The sequence below is a fragment of the Danio rerio genome, chromosome 21, assembly GCF_052040795.2.
Source record: "Danio rerio strain M-AB ecotype USA chromosome 21, GRCz13ab, whole genome shotgun sequence".
NCBI classification, from domain to species: domain Eukaryota; kingdom Metazoa; phylum Chordata; class Actinopteri; order Cypriniformes; family Danionidae; genus Danio; species Danio rerio.
This window is the reverse complement of record NC_141041.1, coordinates 26,458,302-26,477,610: the sequence shown is the minus strand read 5'-3', so window position 1 is coordinate 26,477,610 and position 19,309 is coordinate 26,458,302. Positions and strand designations below refer to the sequence as shown.

Genomic DNA, 19,309 nt, shown 5'->3' with positions numbered 1-19,309 from the left:
TGGGCCATATTTTATTATTAAATGTAACTATTTCTTATATTTGTTATTACTACAAAAAACATGACATAAGACATAAGAACATAAGACTTGCCTTATATTCGCTGAGAAGTCTGCTCCTCTCTTCCAGCTTCTTCTGCAGTTCAATCTGACAAAACACACCCATGTCAAAACATGTAAAGAATAAAAACAAAACTTTTAACTCTCATTGACGTGCACTTACATTTTGTCCTGCCAGCTCATCTTTGGCCATACTAGAGCGCAGGAGCTCCTGTTTGAGCTGCAGGACTGAAGACTCCTGCACAGCCATACGCTGCTGTAGAGCATCCTGACCACACATGTCAGAGTTAATCAGTCACGCATTATATAACATGATCTGATATATTAGTCTGAGATATAGAACCATATTACATTTTCTCATAACGGATCAATTTCAAAGAAATGGGGAGTTTGGAGATGGGTAAAACTCACTTTCACTCCTTGCAAGTTACGAGCCTCTTGTTTAAACCTCAGCAACTCTCTCTGCAGGTAAATATGATATAAATGTAAACAAAATAAGTGATAAAGTACTACATAAAGTAGTGAAACTTCTCTCGCTCTTTCTCTCTCCTAAAATACAGTACACACACATACACATGTATAACACATAATTAAACAGTACATTTTAATGTATGACAAGTAGGGTTAGGTATATCGTATATAAGTATCAATATTTTCGATACTGGCAATGTATCAAAAAGATTGATCCTGAAACAGAAGTACTGTATCAATCCTTCCTATGTTTTTTCTTAAGTGATCGCTGATTTTAATATCTTAATAATAGTAATAATGATGGCACATTATAATAAATAAATATTTACTTAAATAGGAACAGGAATGGGAACTGTAAAATTCTTCTGCTGTATCTCCTCTAATAGGTCAGTATTTGATCACAGCCTTACACTTTCAAATCAGCTTTTAAAACTCGAGCATGAGGTTGCAATCATCATGACTGAATAAAAAATAAGCATACAGTACTCCAGTATATAATGACGAGACTTCATGTGAACGGTACGCCACTGATTATTTAAAATATATATATATATATATATATATATATATATATATATATATATATATATATATATATATATATATATAAATAAATAAAAAAGGCCCAAAAAAGATAATTTTTCATAAAAAAAAACACTAAAAGGAAAAGCTGTATTGTTGTGCAATGTAAGTTTTTGTCATATATGGTGTTATATAACCATTTATATAAATATTTTTATAACCATTTATATAAATATTTTTGTTTCATTAATAATGTTTTGTGATTGCAATAAAAATAAAAAGGAACTGTGTATATTATTTAATAATAATACTGAAGGTGAGTAAAAAAACATTATGAAATCACTATAAAATATTTAACTGAAGTATTGGTATGGATATCGATGACACTTGTATTGAAATACTTGGTATTGTATTGAAAAGAAAACCGTTGGTGTAACTGCATTACACTTTAATTGTTTTGATACACTGTTAAACATTAAGGTAACTCAAACTGTTTGAGAAAGCCGTATGTAACAAACAATTTAAGTTCAAAAACTAATCCTAATGAGTATGGTGAACTTAGTCCATTTGAGTAAACAAAGCAATTTGTTTAGCACAATAAAACCCAAAAAAATGAAGAGAACTCAAACCAACGAAGTACTGTAAAACCCAAAAAGTTAAGGCAACTCAAACTGTTTGAGGAAACTGATTGCTATTTGAGTTAAAAAAAAAAAAAACTAATCTATATGAGTACTGTGAACTTACTCCATTTAAGTTTAAGTAATGATGTATTTAATTAACTCATTACCTTTTACACTGAGTTCAAAACTCATTTCAAATGAGTAGAATTACCTTTCAGTAAATTTTGAGTTAACTACACTCATTTCATTTCATTTTACTGTGTACTTTAAACCCCCTTTTTCTTTAACCCATTTACAAAATTACATTCATTCATTTTCCTTCGGCTTAGTCCCTTTATTAATCAGGAGTCGTCACAGCGAAATTAACCACCACATTAACAACTTATCCAGCATATGTTTTACATAGCCGATGACCTTCCAGCTGCAACCCAGCACTGGGAAACATCCATACACACTCATACACTACAGGCAATTTAGTTTATTCAATTCACCCAAACCAGATGTGTTTGATCTGTGGGGGAAACCGTAGCACCCGGAACCCACATAAACATGGGGGGAACATGCAAACTCCAATCAGAAATGCCAAACTGGTCCAGTCTGGAATTGAACCAGCAACATTCTTGCTGAGAGGAGACAGTGCTAACCACTGAGCCACCGTGTCACCCCCTACAAAGTTATATAATTTTTTTTTAAAAACTATTACAGTTTTGATTCAAAAAAACTCTTAGTTTCTCTTGTGTAGTGACAAAAAAAGTGCAACAATTCTTTGAATCCACAACTAAAAATAATGTAATTCATCACTTTCGGTCAATTCATTGCATTGTCTAAACAAAAGTACTTCTTAAAAAAGCTGCCCCCTAATGATTCTTACTGTATTTTATTTGAACAATATTTATATAAACATAGTATTAGATTAATACTTCATTCTTGTGCATACTCAAGAGTGTATAAATACAGTGCATTTGCCATACTTCGATAGCACAAATCTTACTAAAACAGCGCATAACAATAACATTGTGAATGCTCACCTTCAGATCTTGACACTCCTCCATGCTTTGGTCCAGACGACTTCGAATTACAACCTATAGCAGAACAACAAATGTTTTTTGGTGATTGTTGTTTCAGAAGAAAACCACCACAACTACAGTACATGTACTACACCAAAAAGTTCCCGCAACAACATCGGCAAAAACAGGGAAGAAATAGAAGGACAAACAGACACTGTAGTCGAGGAGGAGAAATAGATACCTGCGTCTCTCCCACAAACAAAGCAAAGTTCACCATCAGGGTAACATGATCTGCTCTGACAGGGTTTAGTGAAAGAGCGGGACAAAATGAGAGCAATGGGGAGAAGGAGGGGTGTAGGAAGTCACATTTTATTAAGAGGGAGGGATATGCAGGATATGGAAGAAAAGGGGCCAATTCAGGGTGAAACAGAATTGAACTATTATTAAGCCCCTCCCACTTAACACAAAAAACCAATAGTTGACTACCAGTGGCACAGAGACCAGAATTATGGCATCTTTTGGTTTCAGTGTCATATAGAAAAATTGTAAGATATTGATTTCATGATGTTTCTTCTGCAATTAAAGGTAAAAATATGTGCCATTAGGTGCTTGTAACACTGATTCCAGACATCTTGAGAAATGAACAACAGAATTTATTTTATTCAATTTCCAAAACCTGAACAAGACAAGATTTGCTCTATTGTAAGTTGAAACAACAATGAACGTCACCTAGTTTTTTTGCAATCAATATTTAGTAACCAGAGTTGTAGTAATGTATTACAAGTAATGCAAAAACATTAACTTTTTAAGTAAAAAGTAAAGTAACAAATTACTTTACAAAAATTAAGTAATAATATTTGAGTGAACAAAAAAAAGTAATCTGAGTTATGTTATATTTTAAACAATTAATTTTGAAAAAATAAATTGCTTTTGAGAATGCATTCATTATTTTAAACACATCATAGAAAAAGCAAAGGAGACTGTCTCAATAGACCGTGATTTTACATAACTAATTAGACAAAAAAATACAAAAGTAGCAAACACATTGCTTTAAACTTTCATTAACTGGCATGTATATATCTGGGGTCAGGAATTTCTCAGAAAATTACTTTAAGCTAAATTATAATTTTGTAATTTATGTTTTAGGTAAATGAAGGTGTAGGTTGTAGAGTGTGAGAGCTCCTCTATTTAAAATAAAGAAGAAAAAGCCTCAGCAATGTTAAGGAAAAGAAACGCAAAAGTAATTCAAAAGTACCGTAACACATTACCTACTGTACCATAAAAAGTAACTAACTCAATATTGTAATGCATTACTTACAAAAGTAAACCATGGTGACAGTCACTGGTAACTGATAACAGTCTCTGTCTCAGGTAAGGAGTGCCGGTGTTTGCTAACTTAAGCTAACATTAGCCACTATTAAGTAAAGTTAATCACTATTAGCTAAGTGAGTTAAATGTATCCTGCTAATTATTACACAAGACCTTTCCTGCTTGCATTTTTAAAGAGCGGAGGGAGAGAGGGGGGATGGGGTGGGGTGGAGTGGGGGTGTGGATGTTGTCGTGCGCGAACTGAAGAGGGGGGAAGTTCCCCCCTAAAAATCCACCATGTTTATTTTAAATCTTTGAAATATCCCTCCATGTCATATTTTAATCCCACTTGAATGCTTCTCGATGAGAGGATATATTTCAGTGTCCAAAATCTCAATCAAAATTGATCAATGAAAACATCATGGGACAATGTCTCCACAGGTACAGCTGTTATTGAAAGATAGTGTGTGTGTAGATTAGCAACTTCTGAGTTAGCAATCAGTGGTTCAGTTCATCTGGCCCTGACCAAAGGCAACAAATGAATATTTCTCAGTCTTTTTGGTTTCTTTTCACACCACACTGATTGACTTGGTCCAAACCAGAGTAGATGAGTCAAAATGCAGTCATGTGACAACATACATATAAACCTGTTGGCCGGATGTGTGATTTCTGCTTCACACATCTGTTTGGGTAAATTCTTCAGGGTTTCTGCTGGTTTCCTTCAGTCAAATTTACCACTTTTTGAGACCATTGTGAATAAAATTGTACATTTTTTATGGCCCAGTTACAACTGTAAATAGTTTTTGTACTAACAGAAGATGATGTAAAGGGATGTGTTGCTTTAGTTTTCTTTCCCTGATTAGGAAATGTAATTTTGTTTTTAAAATTTAAAGAGCCCCTATTTTGCATTTTAAAAGGTCATGTTTTGGTTTTGGGGGTCTTCACCAACAGACTGATATGCATTCAAGGTCAAAAAACACTTTTATTGTCTTATAATATGGATTTATTTTGACCTAATTATTGAAGGGGCAAGGCGCGTTCATGTTTTACCAGATCCGGCACTACATAATTGGTGATGTACCAATGTCTATGCTTTCAGGCAAAATATATAGCTGGAAAACAATGTTAAGATGCACTGCAAATGGCAAAGTGCAAAAAAGCAAAGTACATTTTTTTTGCAGTTTTAACTGTTCAACTACGAATCACATGCTCACCACACTTTTATGGTCTGTTTTCAGTGTGCACTTGAGTATGATTGCTGCACTGAAACCTGCCCAAGCTAACCACTAACTCTTGTGCGAGTCAATCAAACTAAATAAGGCAGGCCTGAAAGTACTCTAAAGGGGGTGGGACACAATGATAGGTCAGTTGTGACCGAAATAATAATACGCACCAGTTGCTGCTCTGCATTTTCGACTCCCTCACCCAGACTGAGCGACACCTCCTGCTCATCCTCAGGTAATGAACCATGTAGAAGTAGAGCCTACAAAACAAAAACATCTGGTATAAGCTAGAATCTCTCAATGAACAAAAACAAGCCAAATTAGAGGATGATGTATGTCAGTGTCACCTGGAGGCTAGCCACCATTTTTCGGGCCTCCTGCATTTCCCTCTCCAGCTGCTCCTGCTGCTCACACAGTTTGTCCTCCCAGTTTGTGCAACCACCAGGACCATCGTGCCCTGAGACAATGGTCTGCTCACATAGGGCCAATTTTACTGTGTCCTCTAAGAGTAAACAGAGGTGGATCAAGACTTTTGTGTGTGGACGATTGCACTAGTGTTTACATGAATGAGTCAAATAGATCAATACCTGACTTAATGGATTTCTCTCTAGATAAGGCATCTAACAGTCCTGCTTTCACGTCTGATAGGCTGATGGAGTCTTTGGGAGTGTGAGTTGGGCTCGGTGAACTGAGGCTGTGGGAAAAAAAAATGAAATTATTGATGAATGGACCAACTATACTCAACTTTGCCTAAAAAATTGTTCTGTTCTATGAGTTCTGTTTCATGAACTTTTTTGATTACCTCTATTATTTAATATTGTTAATTGCATTTTTACATTTCATTTTCACTTCAAAGTAGAGTTTGGGAAAAATGCTCTACAAAGTTAATTTCTTAGTTTACACTGTAGTTATAACCAGGGATTGACATTAATACCTGCCAACCTGTCAAATGCAAGTAGATTTGAGCTGTGGTAAGACAGACACCCCCACTAGTCATTTTGGCTGGTTAAAAATAATTTTTAAATTGTTGTTTATTTAAAAGCAGGGTTCGACAATAAGGATTGGCCAATGCGTGTGCAAATGTGATCTTAGAAACGATAAGCAGCACGACTGACAAAAATAATTGTGTTTGCGGCTCGAGTGATTAAAAAAAAGCAGGTGAATAACGAATGAGAGTACTGGTGGCTTTCGCTTTAACCATTCTTTGAACAGTTAATTAATAGGTCTAACGTTAGCTGTGTGCATGTGATCAGTCTTTCATTATCATAAAAGCTATGTTTTTTACCTACTTTCTTTTGCTTAGTTATTTTTGTTAAGATGGTTTAATTATATTTTTCTTTACAATAACAATGCTTTAATGGAAGAATAACTCCCAATTTATGTGTAGTTAACTGGTGATCTGGGACATTTAGCCAGGACAGATTACTGTGCATATTTTAGATACATTTAAAAAAAAAAAGATTTATGTTAAACCAAAATTAGTATAGTATACAGCTATATTTTGACACTTATAATTTGTGACCAAGAAGTAATTATTTATTTATATTTGGTGTGGTCAGAGATAAATTTGGCAAATCCCTAATTTTGAGCTCTGAGGAATAAAAAATAAAAATAAAAACTTTATTTCATGTGAAATAAAAACTAATTCCAATGCAACACTATGAAACCATAACGCATTTGCTCATGCTCATTGAATGAGGACTCGTGTGGACATAACACAATATCTAAATCAAGTAATTTTAGCATGTCAAGTTCAATTTATGCATATAAAATATATTTTACCAAGAACACAAGTAAGGCTAGTGAACATGGTGAGGGGCTAGTAATGTTGGAAAACTACTAGCCACAGTGATTGGTTATCAAAAAAGTTCATGTCAAGCCCTGGTTATAACTGTACAAGTTTGCATATTCAGAAAAAAAAAAAAAACAGCCAAAAATGCCACTTATTAGTTTAAAATATTAATTTAGATTTTTTTCTCCATAACACACAATAGTCTTCAAGTAAAGACCTTAAAATTTTCTCATGGTAGTGTTACAAAAAGTAGTCCATGTGCTCCAAATTTTTCAGGTCACAGACTGAAGAATCTTATCCCTTGTATTGGATGAACCAGTAGTTCCCAAAGTGGGAGTGGGAGACAATAAAGAGGGAGTAGCTTAGTGATTTCCAAAAATATCATATATGTTATTAAACTATTAGAATTACCATATTTTATCCATAACCTATAGAAGATATCAATTGTATTTAATAGTTACATAAAAACAACATACAAATACACACACACACACACACACACACACACACACACACACACACACACACACACATAAATATATATATATATATATATATATATAATATACAGTACAATATAATATACTGTACATACATACATACATGCATACATACATACATCACTGACACAGAAATAGCTTTAGTTGCAGCAGATTTATTTTTACGGCACAATGTTAAACTTTGACACCTTTACTGCACTTTACGGGAAGCCCTGGTATAAACCACAGTGTACACACTCCCCTGTGGGTTTGGAAGAGGCTGAGGAAACAATATATAAAATTTTGCATTTTTTATTTAAACTATGCCTTTAAATAAATTCCTCTTAATGCAGACTTGACTTGATGTATTACAGAGACAGATGCTTTTGTTATTTCTGTTTATCAGGTGCTGCATCTGCTGTCTCGGAAATGCAGAGCTGGCTAAAAATAAACAGTCCTGAAGCAGGAAAGTGCCTTTTAAAACCAGTTGCCATGGAGACTCCTTACAGATATGAAGAGCAGGATCTGTTTCTTTTTGATCTGATGCCCCATCAATAATGCACTCTTAATCCATGTGAAAGACACAGATGAATGAGCCAATAACCTCTTCAATTTGAACAATGGTTTATGATATACATGTTACATACATGCATGCTGTTAAAGAGAAAGAAAAAATCTGTCATCATTTACTCACTTTTTTACTTGTTTCATACCTTGATGAGTTTCTTTCTTCTCATAAACACAAAAGAAGATATTTGGAAAATTTTGGAAATCTGTAACCATTGACTTTCATTGTACAATATGTGTTGAGTATGGAAGTAAATGGTTACAGGTTTCCAAAAAATTAAAAATCAAAAAATCAGTGTTTTGAAACAAGGTTGAGTAAATGATGGTGGAATATATCTTTAAGCCAAAAGTATGTTTTTGTTTTGTTTGTGTACACTATGGTATTTTTACAGTGTGCGTGTTCAAATTCAAGTCTAGTCGAGCTTATTGTCATTCCGCTACATGTGTGGACACACAGTACAGTGGAACAGATTGTCGTGTCTCACAGGACATTTGCCATCAGAAAATGGAATAAGCTGGAAATTACCTCAGAAGACCAGCGCAAATAGACATGGCATTATTCATTCATTCATTTTCTTTTCAGCTTAGTTTCTTTATTATTCAGGGGTTAAACAAGCAGAGAGCATGCAAGCTCCACACAGAAATGCCAACTAATTCTTATGTCAGTTTGATTGACACTATGATATTTGATCACATCCTTCAGAAACAGATATAAAGCAGTTTGGTGTCGTTATGTCCGATAAATCGGCCAGATATCCTTATCAGCCGATAATCACATTGCATGACTCGATAGGTACTCGTCAATCTGCCCATTCGCATGAACCGATCGTAAGTGTTTGTTTACGGGTTTCCACACAAAGGAAGTTGCAGGCACGCTCATGAGCAGTGCTACAACACCTGAAGAGGTAAATGATGCATGGGGGCGAGTGATCACTGTGCTCATGGTCACTCACAGCAGCTAAAATACAAAGTTTATACAGTTTTATTGGCACAACTCGCACAAGTTTTAGTCTCTTTGTTGCAAGTGCAACCATTGCATGTCCAGTGCTTTGAGCTGCTGTGACACGAGGGAAGCAATCACCGATATCTAGTGTCTCATTCAATCGTCATAATCTCTCCCGGAAGCTCTGAGATTTTATCGTATATTCATAGTGGCATCGTGATGCCCACGAACTAAAATACCCTGCAAATCATGGCAACAAACGTGAATGAGCCAGAGAACAGATCACAGGAGGCACAGTGATGTTCTAAAAGCTTTATTTGTTAGGTTAAATGGACAGTGCAGGAAAGAAAATATTGCAAAATCACTAAAACCTAATTTTTTTTTATTTAATGATATAATAATATAAATAATACGTTTGTAATATAGGCCTAGTTATTGCAATAAACAGTTACAGGCCTATTAACTTTTAGCAAAGAAGTAATGTATTTATGTGTGCATTTTAAATTCTTATGCATCAAATAAAGCTTATGCTCTATACTTTTTATTCATTAAGCCATGTTAAATTCTTCTTCCCTCATTTTCAGAATTTCTATATCGCACTGTTAGTCATTTCTTACCTTTTTTTTTTATACATGTTTTATCTATTATTTACTGTAATCCTGAGTCTGAACATTACAAGTCCACACTAAATGGTTATAAGAGACATGATTAAGAGATTATATGCAACATCCTTCTAGAGATCTGGAAAATACGCTTTAGGCATTATAAAGCTTGAAGCATCAGAATTAGTACTCAGTAACTGCCAACAATGACAAAGACTCGGTACTTGTATCAGCTGCAAAAATCCTGATCGGAACATGCCTAACGATCTTGTTCCCTTCAGATGAGCATGCACATTAACTTGGGCAACCTGAATTTTTTTATTTAATTGGTGAATCCAAATATGAAAATTAATCATAAGCTAGGCAAACAGTTTTGGAGAATTTGACGTTTCCCTATTCAAATAGATAGGAGCTTTTAATTTAATTAGATGGCTGCCGAGTGAAACCCCTTAAAGTAACTTTGAGTTTCTAGACTTTAGAGAAGTTAATATTAATGTAAAAACTCAAAAACAAAAAGATGTTTGCAGCATCAGACTGCAAAACCTTCTTCAGTTCAAACAGGACTTTTATATGTACAAGTGTTTGGTATAAAACTGTAGCAACTATGAACTGAGTATATTTCTTTCAGTTTGAATTAGACTAGAGGAGGAGTGACAATGACTTTCAGGCCCTGGGGCGAAAGACACAGATTCAATCTCAACCCATGATGGGTCATCCAAGTGCAGCCCTGGCAGACTTGACAGTGAGGGCACAGTAAATGCTTGCAGCGCCAACAACCTCACTTTTTCTCCATCTGCTATCCACATTTGAACTCTATCGATTGATTGTCTTTACAAAAATGAAAGCATAGTTCTGCACTGCTGACACAAATCACACAAAAAATCTTCCAATTAGATCAAGCGTGAAAATGCTGTTATAATCAATACTGGGTTTATATTAGGGGATGAATCCCATCCAACTAACTGGCTGCATTCAGTTACAGTGAAACGTAGCTGACATTTCCATGAACACCCAGAGCGAGAGGATGCAGCCTGGATGACCTTTCGAGGATTTGTGTTTATTTACGGACAGATTAAGGCCTGGGGTTCCCCAAGTTACTCTACGTTGTTTGAAGTTAATGCACTATTTTAATTTAAGCAAGCGAAAATCATATCCAGGTCAAACATATGAAGCCTGGAAAGATCCAAACCCTTTTGAGCTCTGCAAGTTATTTTAGTTCAGTGTGTAATGGATGAAAACAAAAGCTGATCTGCTTTGTCGTTTTAACAAAGCAACAATGCCGTTTCTTGAAAGAAACAGAGCGCTTGTTGTTGTTTTTTTGTTAGTGTGTATGTTGTGCTGGCTCTCATTGTCCCAATCCAGGCTACGGACTGCAGAGACCATGAAAGACACGACCCATTGCACTCCACATTACTCTCTTTGTTTTATTTTTCTCACGTTGTGGGGAGGGGGAAAGAGGGGACTGTTTTCTTTCAAAAGCAAATCCAGATCCCCCTCCTGATTGCGACCCATACAGACACTAAAAAACCTTTTATTCAGTTCGGCTTCTCCACAGTTTCTTTTGCCCCTCCGTGGTGAATTTGCCAAAGAAAAACATAATTAATAGATAGACACAGAAACTCATGTGATCTAAATAAATCTCCCTCACTATTTATTGAGAGCTTTGAACTAATCTTTGAACCACTGTTCTCAAAACAAGACTATAAAACAACTTTCACACAATACACACTTTATTTTACCAAAGCATGAGACTAAATAAAAATAAAGTTAAAAAGTTCTGTAGAGAATTTTTAGAAAGAACCAAACTGAAATTATTTGTACATTATGTAAATAGACTCGTCAAAATAAAAGTTCCATTCTGTGTTCCACAAATAAAAATTCTGTGTAAAGTTCTTTAAAGGGTCACGAAACACTAAAACACATTTTTTTAAAATGTTGACAGACATATATATATATATATATATATATATATATATATATATATATATATATATATATATATATATATATATATATATATATATATATATATATGTGTGTGTGTGTGTGTGTGTGTATATATATATATATATATATATATATATATATATATATATATATATATATATATATATATATATATAAATTTGTCCTTGTAGTGTTGCTAAAAACAATATAAGGACACATATTTAAAAAAAAAAAAAAATCGGTTGTTTTCGTACTTTTAGAGCAAATTCATTCTTCCAGTTTGAAAAGAAGTTTTGAAGCAACATCACAATGATGAGGTCATTGCGTGTATTCCAGCGTGGAGATTGGCAGTCAGCACCGGCCAGTACATAGTGACGTCATTGAGTTTTCAGCATGTCTGTGCATTATTCATGAGGAAGAACCAATCAGCGTGCTCTATTACAGTGCGTTCACACCGAAGGTGGCAAGAGCGTCAAAGTAGCCGGAGGTCTTTCTTTTTAAATAAGAGCCGGTGGCGATAAGTGGCGAGGCCTTCCTTCCTTCATCCTGCCATGGCTACATTACAGCTTCTTATTCAAAACCCTTCAGTCACTGTTTTTTTTAATAGCGGGATATAATCAAACCAAAACGTATTAAAAGGTAAGTGAATCATAACAAAGCAAACTTTTCTGTAATCGTAGTAATGCTGTGCGTTATTTGTTTAGCCCTTTAAGGTGACATGCTAACTGACTGACTGAGAGGTGTGTGATGCACGAGGCTAGAAAATATGACATAGCTTTCAATTAAGATGAACACAGTTTCCATAATTATACTTTAATTATAGATAAAGGTCTACGGCTCTGCATACACTGACTGTCTATGATCGTTTCACTTTACTTTAGGAGGTCTATTACTCTGTAGGTCTATTAGAGACATTCATAAATATTCCTAGCAAATCTAATAAATGTTGGAGAAATACTTGTTACATAAATGCACTAAATCGCACTTCAGCAGCGTTTATTAGCAGCAAAAATCTGTGCTTGAGCAGCGTATATTTAAGGGCCTGCAAGAAGTTTTGTGCACGAACAGAGGAAATCGGCACACACACAAAGAGATTTGCATGCTCATATTACATGAATGCGATCTCGACTTGTAATACTGCGCTCACAACATTTGTCATTGAATAACGCCATAGGTAGTTGGTAGATCTGTGTAAAAGGCCTGCCACCACAGCTGAGAAAAAAATCCTATAGGGAACACTGATGTATAATATATAAAGTATAAAAAAATTGTGCATCCACTTCACATTTGTTTTTAAACATTCCACTGTTTACCACAGGTGGGGATTAGATGACAGCAAACGTAATATTGATGTAATAATAACCATGCACAATTTAATATGAGTCCATGTAATATAGAAAAATGAAACATCAATTATTGATGAATTGTGCAGTCAAATCTCTCCTTATAAAATGTTGTATACATTTTAGTATTATTTAAGAACTGAGCAGCATACACTGTCAGAAAAAAGGGTACGGTTGGGGTACATTTGTGAACACTTGGGGTACAAATGGTGAAGTTGTACCCTCAATGGTTCAAAGTAGCACCCTAAGATACTTATATGTACCATTTAAGGGTAAAAAAGATACAAATATGTTCCCAACTGTCAAAGGGTCCATGTTTGGGCCATTTAAGGCCCAAAGAAAGGTACAATCACTTGTGTGAAAAAGGAGCAAGTCATCGTGTATGAAATGGTCCTTCATTTATGTCATGAGTTGTTGGTTATTTGGAAGAAATGCACAAAAAACTGTACATTATAAATTAAATTATTTAATTATATAAAACATGGCCTTATATAAATATTATACATTAATATTTTTGATTTAAGAAAATGTTAAGATAAATCTCCCTAAATGTAAAGTGAAATGGCTTATTATACACAGGCCTTTCTTTGATTATCAGATTTAATAAACTACTAGAATGGACATACAAGTATAAAGTAGATGTATACAATAGAAATTAAAGGTAACCAGCTTGGTAAACAAAGACAGAGTACAACCTTGTAGCATTAATAAATAAATTAATTAATTAATAAAACAATTATAAAACGTAACAGAATAATACTGCCAAAATAATACAGCTGAGAACAAATAATAGATTTAAAAGACCGAAAACTGGCCGTTAGATATACACAAAATGTATTAAATATCGTGTTTTAACTACAAGAGGGAGATTGAATCCAGCGGCAGATGCGAGATTGACTAGCCGAAGTAAAAGCTGCTGTCGGCGGGGGAGAGAATCATAAAGCTCCCGCTGACAGAGTCCGCATTCACTGAAGCACATTGTCAAAGAAGCGCTGTCTTTGTATATAAACTGCCGATTCGAGTTTAAAACAACTACATTCTCGCCTGAAATACTCTTAAAACTACATTTTGCGACACATTGGATGATATTTTTTTAAACTTGCAGGTCTGCACAGCAGGGTATTGTCCATTGACTTTCACTTAGCATTAGCAGCCAGCAAATTTGAATTCGTGTTGTCCAATAGGATTCTTGCCCGCGCCGTGCATTCATAATGCCAGCTGATTACGTGCGACGGTTAAACTCCAGCTGTTGCACTGTTGTTCTGACGCTCTTCTCGGCGTCGACGGAGGATGGACTTGAAGGACGCAAAGAAGCTGGAATACGCTCGTGAAGACGAAGCACAGACATTTGCAGGTAAGTTTAATGTTAAATAACTTATTGTAAATATCCGTTGGGTCATATTCAATTCATATTTGACGTTACTTTGCCTTGTGTATGTAGTTAAGATTACCGTCGAGTTACCTGCCGCGTGAGGGGACCCTTTTGTAATTTAAGGTTGACCAGAAATTAAAATATGATTTTCACATAACCTGGCCATGAGACAGAGCTCAAAACACTGACAAAACAGCGGTGAAACATTCAGAGAAACAGTTCAAACACATTTCGTTTTGTTTGGATAATGTTGTTAAGCCTTTATTGCATACGTTATTTATAAACTCAGAATTTCCTTAGTGTTGGGAAGCTAACGTTCATGCTAACGTTCATGTTTACTCCGGAAAGGTGAAGTGAATGCCTTCATGTCTGAAACAATATAACTTTAGTTTATGCATATCTCGACCCACGTCCATTTATAGCAGTTGTATTTTGCAACGTTACATATTTAAATAACGTTATAAATGCATGTCCAAGAGAGTCATAATCATCTGTCTTGTCAGATCGAGGTGTGGGTCATTAATCAAACCTTTAAGTTGCTAATTTAAAGCTTTTTTTTTTTTTTTTTTTTTGCTGTTAAAAAAGTTCACACCGATCATGATTTTTTTTTCTTTTTAGAAGATGAAGTGGACGAGGAAGCAGTAGAGTGTAATAACGTAAGTATTTAGTATTTCATCTGTTTGTTAATAATATATATATATATATATATATATATATATATATATATATATATATATATATATATATATATGTGTGTGTGTGTGTGTATACTTTTTCCCCAGGAATTCATTGTGCAGTCTTAAATTTAATCTCCCTTTTTCTATGAAACTGTTAGGTGAAGTGTTAAAGTTAAATTTGAATTGTTATGATTGTCATTATTTTGGACTTATATTTGATCCAATAGGTGATTGCTGCAATTGGTGAGGATGCATCATCTTTTAAGAGTAATGCGAATGTCCTGCGTATCCAGTGAAATAAGGTGTGTGACCCTTTATTAAAATTACCCTTATCAGTGAGATCACACATTTTAAATCAGTTCTTAGTTTAAATGAAAAGTTTAATGTCAGTATAAGCCTAAGTGTAGGATTAAATGACTATTATAAATGTTATGACTATTGTAAAAATATTTTAATTTTCAAGCTTTGTGGTGAACACGTATGTGCATTCAAGCTTACAACTATTTGTACAGTGATAACTAAAGGGAAATGGCAACAAAGAATATTAGATAATGTTTTTAGTTAAAGTGAATTACTAATTTCCTTTTTGTTTATTATAGTCATGGTGAACCTGACTGAATGCATTCATCAACCATCTCCAACCAAGTCAGAGCTTCAAGGACAGCTTGTGCTAAAGGTGCCTGAGCTTAATTAAGAAAAAAAAGCATCTCCACTGGCCAAAGTCTACAAAAAAGCAAGAGAATAGAAGTTTGCAGATGATACAACAGGTATTAACATAAAACTTACATAATAATAATTTTGCTAGATCAAAACCTTATTTCTTGGATGGGATTATTAAGTGCCTTTTCAAGCTGCATATAGCAAGTTCAAACTCATGGGCCTTATATACAAACCCTTTATATAGAGAACATTCCTTAATGTTTTTCTTTAAAAAATGTAATTCATAAAAATACATCAATATCTTTTATTCAGCATTTGCTAAACGTTCCAATATTTTTTTTTCTTTATTTTAAAAACAGGTCCTTTATTTTATTAAATTATTTAAGAGTACTTCATTATTTGTCTTGTTTATTTTAGGGTGTCACGGTGGCGCAGTGGGTAGCACGATCGCTTCACATCAAGAAGGTTGCTGGTTCGAGACTCGGCTGGGTCAGTTGGCATTTCTGTGTGGAGTTTGCATGTTCTCCCCATGTTGGCGTGGGTTTCCTCCGGGTGCTCCGGTTTCCTCGACAAGTCCAAAGACATGCGGTACAGGTGAATTAGGTAAGCTAATTTGGCCATAGTGTGTGAATAAGTGTGTATGGGTGTTTTCCAGTGATGGGTTGCAGCAAGAAGGGCATCCGCTGTGTAAAACGTGTGCTGGATATGTTGGCGGTTCATTCCGCGGTGGCGACCCCAGATTAATAAAGGGACTAAGCCGAATATAAAAAAATGAATGGATGATTTTATTTTGCAATAGATTCAGACTTTCGTGCTGCTCTAATTCTGCTCCCCCATATTCTTAAAGAGAAAGTTAATTGCTTACAGTAATTACACTGGAAGAGGTTTGGTTTCTGTTGGTTAAACACTTTTTAATACTCTGATAGATGTTATGCAGTTCTGACAGATTTTACATTGTTTATTGATGTCCTTTTTTTTTCCTTTCACAGTGGGATGATGATGATGCTCCATACCCAACTCTACAGATGGTTGAAAGTCCTTTGCAAAATGTAGGAGAACAGGAGTTAAAAGGCATTATTACATCCTTCGCTGTTTACTGTGTTTTCAACTTGGCTTATCCACGCTACATAAAGAATGCAAAGGATGAACATCAGCAACTCCCCAAGATGGAGCAACACTTTAAATTTGAACAACAGCAACGATCAGTGCAGCTGTCCGAGAGAACTGGTATTGCTGCGTCTGCATCAAACAGCAATGCTTGGATCTTTGCATTTACTTTGGTGCATGCGTTTCGAGTCTGTGCATCAGTGTTTTAAGACTAGCAGCTATAGACATTTCAATAACATTGCCCAAATTAACTGAGAAGCACAAGATGAAACAATGCTAAGAATTTTCTCCGCCCAACATCCTTGATGAGATTGACACCTTCAGGTGTTCAAATTGAACTGTTTTCGTGTGCATGTGAGACTGCTAATGGAGAAGAAATGACTCTTTCCTAAAGAAATACATTTTAAATGTCAATACTGCACTGGTTTCTGTGTGGCAAGTTTTTAATACTGCTGTTGTATGATTCATATTTCCATGCAAATACAGTAAGAGTTTGACTTTGAATGGGGTGGTATAAACCAAGACAGACGGACTTTCAGGCTCTTGAAACATACTCTGCTGATAAACTGTTTCTTAAGAATGTTTAGAAATTTTAAATCAAATGTGTAATACTGTTCGATCAAAAGTGTTTTTGAGATCTAAAATGATAAAGGGTATACAGTAAGTGACATGTTTCAATGTACTGTATGGAAAAAGATTGCTTTGAGATTCTTGATGCTTTTAGAAAATGTAGAATGCAGTGCACTAACAAAAATGTACTTTATGAGGTCTAGTGCTGTTTTAGAAAAATTACTTTGTTACATTGGTAAAAAGGCTCAGTGAAATGGGATGTACTGGTGTTAAAAAATATAATATTAAGCTTTTTCGCTGTTTCATAAAATGTTTTAAAATGTTTAAGCAGCTATTTTTTAGGTTTATGCATCTGGTATGACATTGTGAAACTTTTCAAAAAACTTTCATCTTCTAAAAAGGTGACAATGTAATTGTTTTGAATCTTTCAATGTGTGTTCGTGATAAAATGTTACTGGTATAAAATTACAATTATCGTGCAGTTTGTACTCATGGAAAAATATTGCTTTTTATTCTTTTAAAATGATGTAATGTTTAAACAATCATCCTCTAAAAATGTTGATATTTAATGTTTAATAAATGTGATAAATGAAATTTAATGTGTTGTGTATGGAGTACAAATCTGAAATGAAAGGGTACAAAATTCATCCCTATGGAGGAGAAATTGTACCTTTTTTAAAGGTACATTATTGTACCATAGCCCAAGTACGGTACAAATTAGTCAGCAGAGGTACATATTTGACCCATGAAGGTACATACTGCTAGGGTACAAATATGTACCCATGTGAAAGGGTACAACAGGTGTACCCTTGAGGGTACTGCCCCAGTGACAAGCCATTGTACCCCTAAAGGTACAAATTTTGCACATTTTTTCTGACAGTGTAGATTACACATATTTTAATGTATGATGTTTAAACTCAACTTATCATTTCTCTCAGACTGAACTGTATACAGTTCAACTGGCTGCCCAAAGAACACAAAGCAAACACATTCAGCATGGCAAAACTAAAGCATTTCAAACGGCCTTGAAGTGCACAAAATCTGCATTTGCCGTTGCTAAATCACTATTTATTCATAAGAGGAATGGAAAATGACAGCTAGAGAATGACTGACTGATAACACAAGGGAGAAATCAAAGCAAATCCAACAATGTGCTCTTTTAGTTATAAATAAAATCTGCTACAGTTGTTTTCTCTGGGTGAAACACAAGCCTGATTTGAAATGCTTCTTATGCAAAGTGCTCTCACTATTCTTTTTGAAATGCAAAACAAAAGGAAACAAGTAAAATGTGCTCCATTTTTCATAAGCTACTGCAGCACGGCACAGACTGGGTTTTATATAACTGCTTACAGAATGCAATAGGAACATGCAGAGCTGTTTCTGTATAGTGAAGCCGGCTCTGATGATTCAGTCTGGCTTCAGAATCCCAGCAGGAAACCCAGTAATCATTTTAACAGAACTTGCTGTGATCCTCCCAAGACAACATCTTCTCTGATAAATATTAGTGGATCTCAAGAACATTCTCTGACATTTTTTCACAAAAATGTCTAACAAGTAATCCAATACAAACAAACATGTTCCTCTCTCAGATTCTCACACAAGATTAGTCAGTCTGAAGGGTCATTAGATGATTCTCAGGAGGGCTCATCAGATGCACGTCACAAACAGAGGAGTCATTTGCAGGCATCGCAGGAAGCTCATTAAAGTATATTTATGCTTCTCAGTTAGTAATTGGGCACAGGAGCGCGTGTTATTTAAAGGCCAGCAGATGCAATATGTCAACATAACAGAAATACTCGGCTGCCAAAGTGAGAGTTCCAAGAATTATTTCACATCTGGGAGGCTGTTTTGAAGCCTGTGGAGACAAATGCAGCACTCTTTATCAAAAGAAAAACTGCCTCTCTTGCTTCCTTTATATTTTTCTGTCAATCCAGAGGCACATTAAAGTGTCTGATTGAGTGAATAATTGTGTTGGATGTCAGCAACAGATGCCAAAGACTCAAAATTAAATCTTAAAGCACAGCAGAGCACAGGTGGCACTG

At 34.9% G+C, this 19,309-nt stretch overlaps 1 protein-coding gene and 1 long non-coding RNA gene across 17 annotated transcripts in view; one reads left to right on the top strand and one right to left on the bottom strand.

Annotated features, from left to right (window-relative positions):
* The window catches only part of dixdc1b (DIX domain containing 1b), a 53,847-nt gene that overhangs the window by 8,273 nt on the left and 26,265 nt on the right, over positions 1-19,309 (bottom strand). For 13 of the 15 annotated variants that reach the window (XM_087301343.1, XM_087301350.1, XM_087301344.1 and 10 more), the window contains 7 exons: positions 5,796-5,902; positions 5,556-5,710; positions 5,379-5,468; positions 2,699-2,752; positions 469-519; positions 221-325; positions 92-145 (listed from right to left, as the gene is read on the bottom strand). In XM_087301343.1, coding sequence (XP_087157469.1) covers positions 92-145; positions 221-325; positions 469-519; positions 2,699-2,752; positions 5,379-5,468; positions 5,556-5,710; positions 5,796-5,902 — 616 coding nt within the window. Of the gene's footprint in view, positions 1-91; positions 146-220; positions 326-468; positions 520-2,698; positions 2,753-2,918; positions 2,976-5,378; positions 5,469-5,555; positions 5,711-5,795; positions 5,903-19,309 lie in introns of those variants that run through there. The other 2 variants (XM_087301354.2, XM_087301355.2) reach the window with 1 other exon arrangement.
* On the top strand, positions 14,133-17,861 carry LOC147838837 (uncharacterized). Of its 2 annotated transcripts, XR_015520360.1 has the most exons (7): positions 14,133-14,235; positions 14,872-14,909; positions 15,158-15,232; positions 15,530-15,697; positions 16,008-16,184; positions 16,580-17,566; positions 17,750-17,861. It is a non-coding gene; the product is annotated as an uncharacterized LOC147838837 (long non-coding RNA). The 2 variants fall into 2 exon arrangements; XR_015520359.1 differs by lacking the exon at positions 17,750-17,861 and having other exon boundaries at positions 16,008-16,193; positions 16,580-17,443.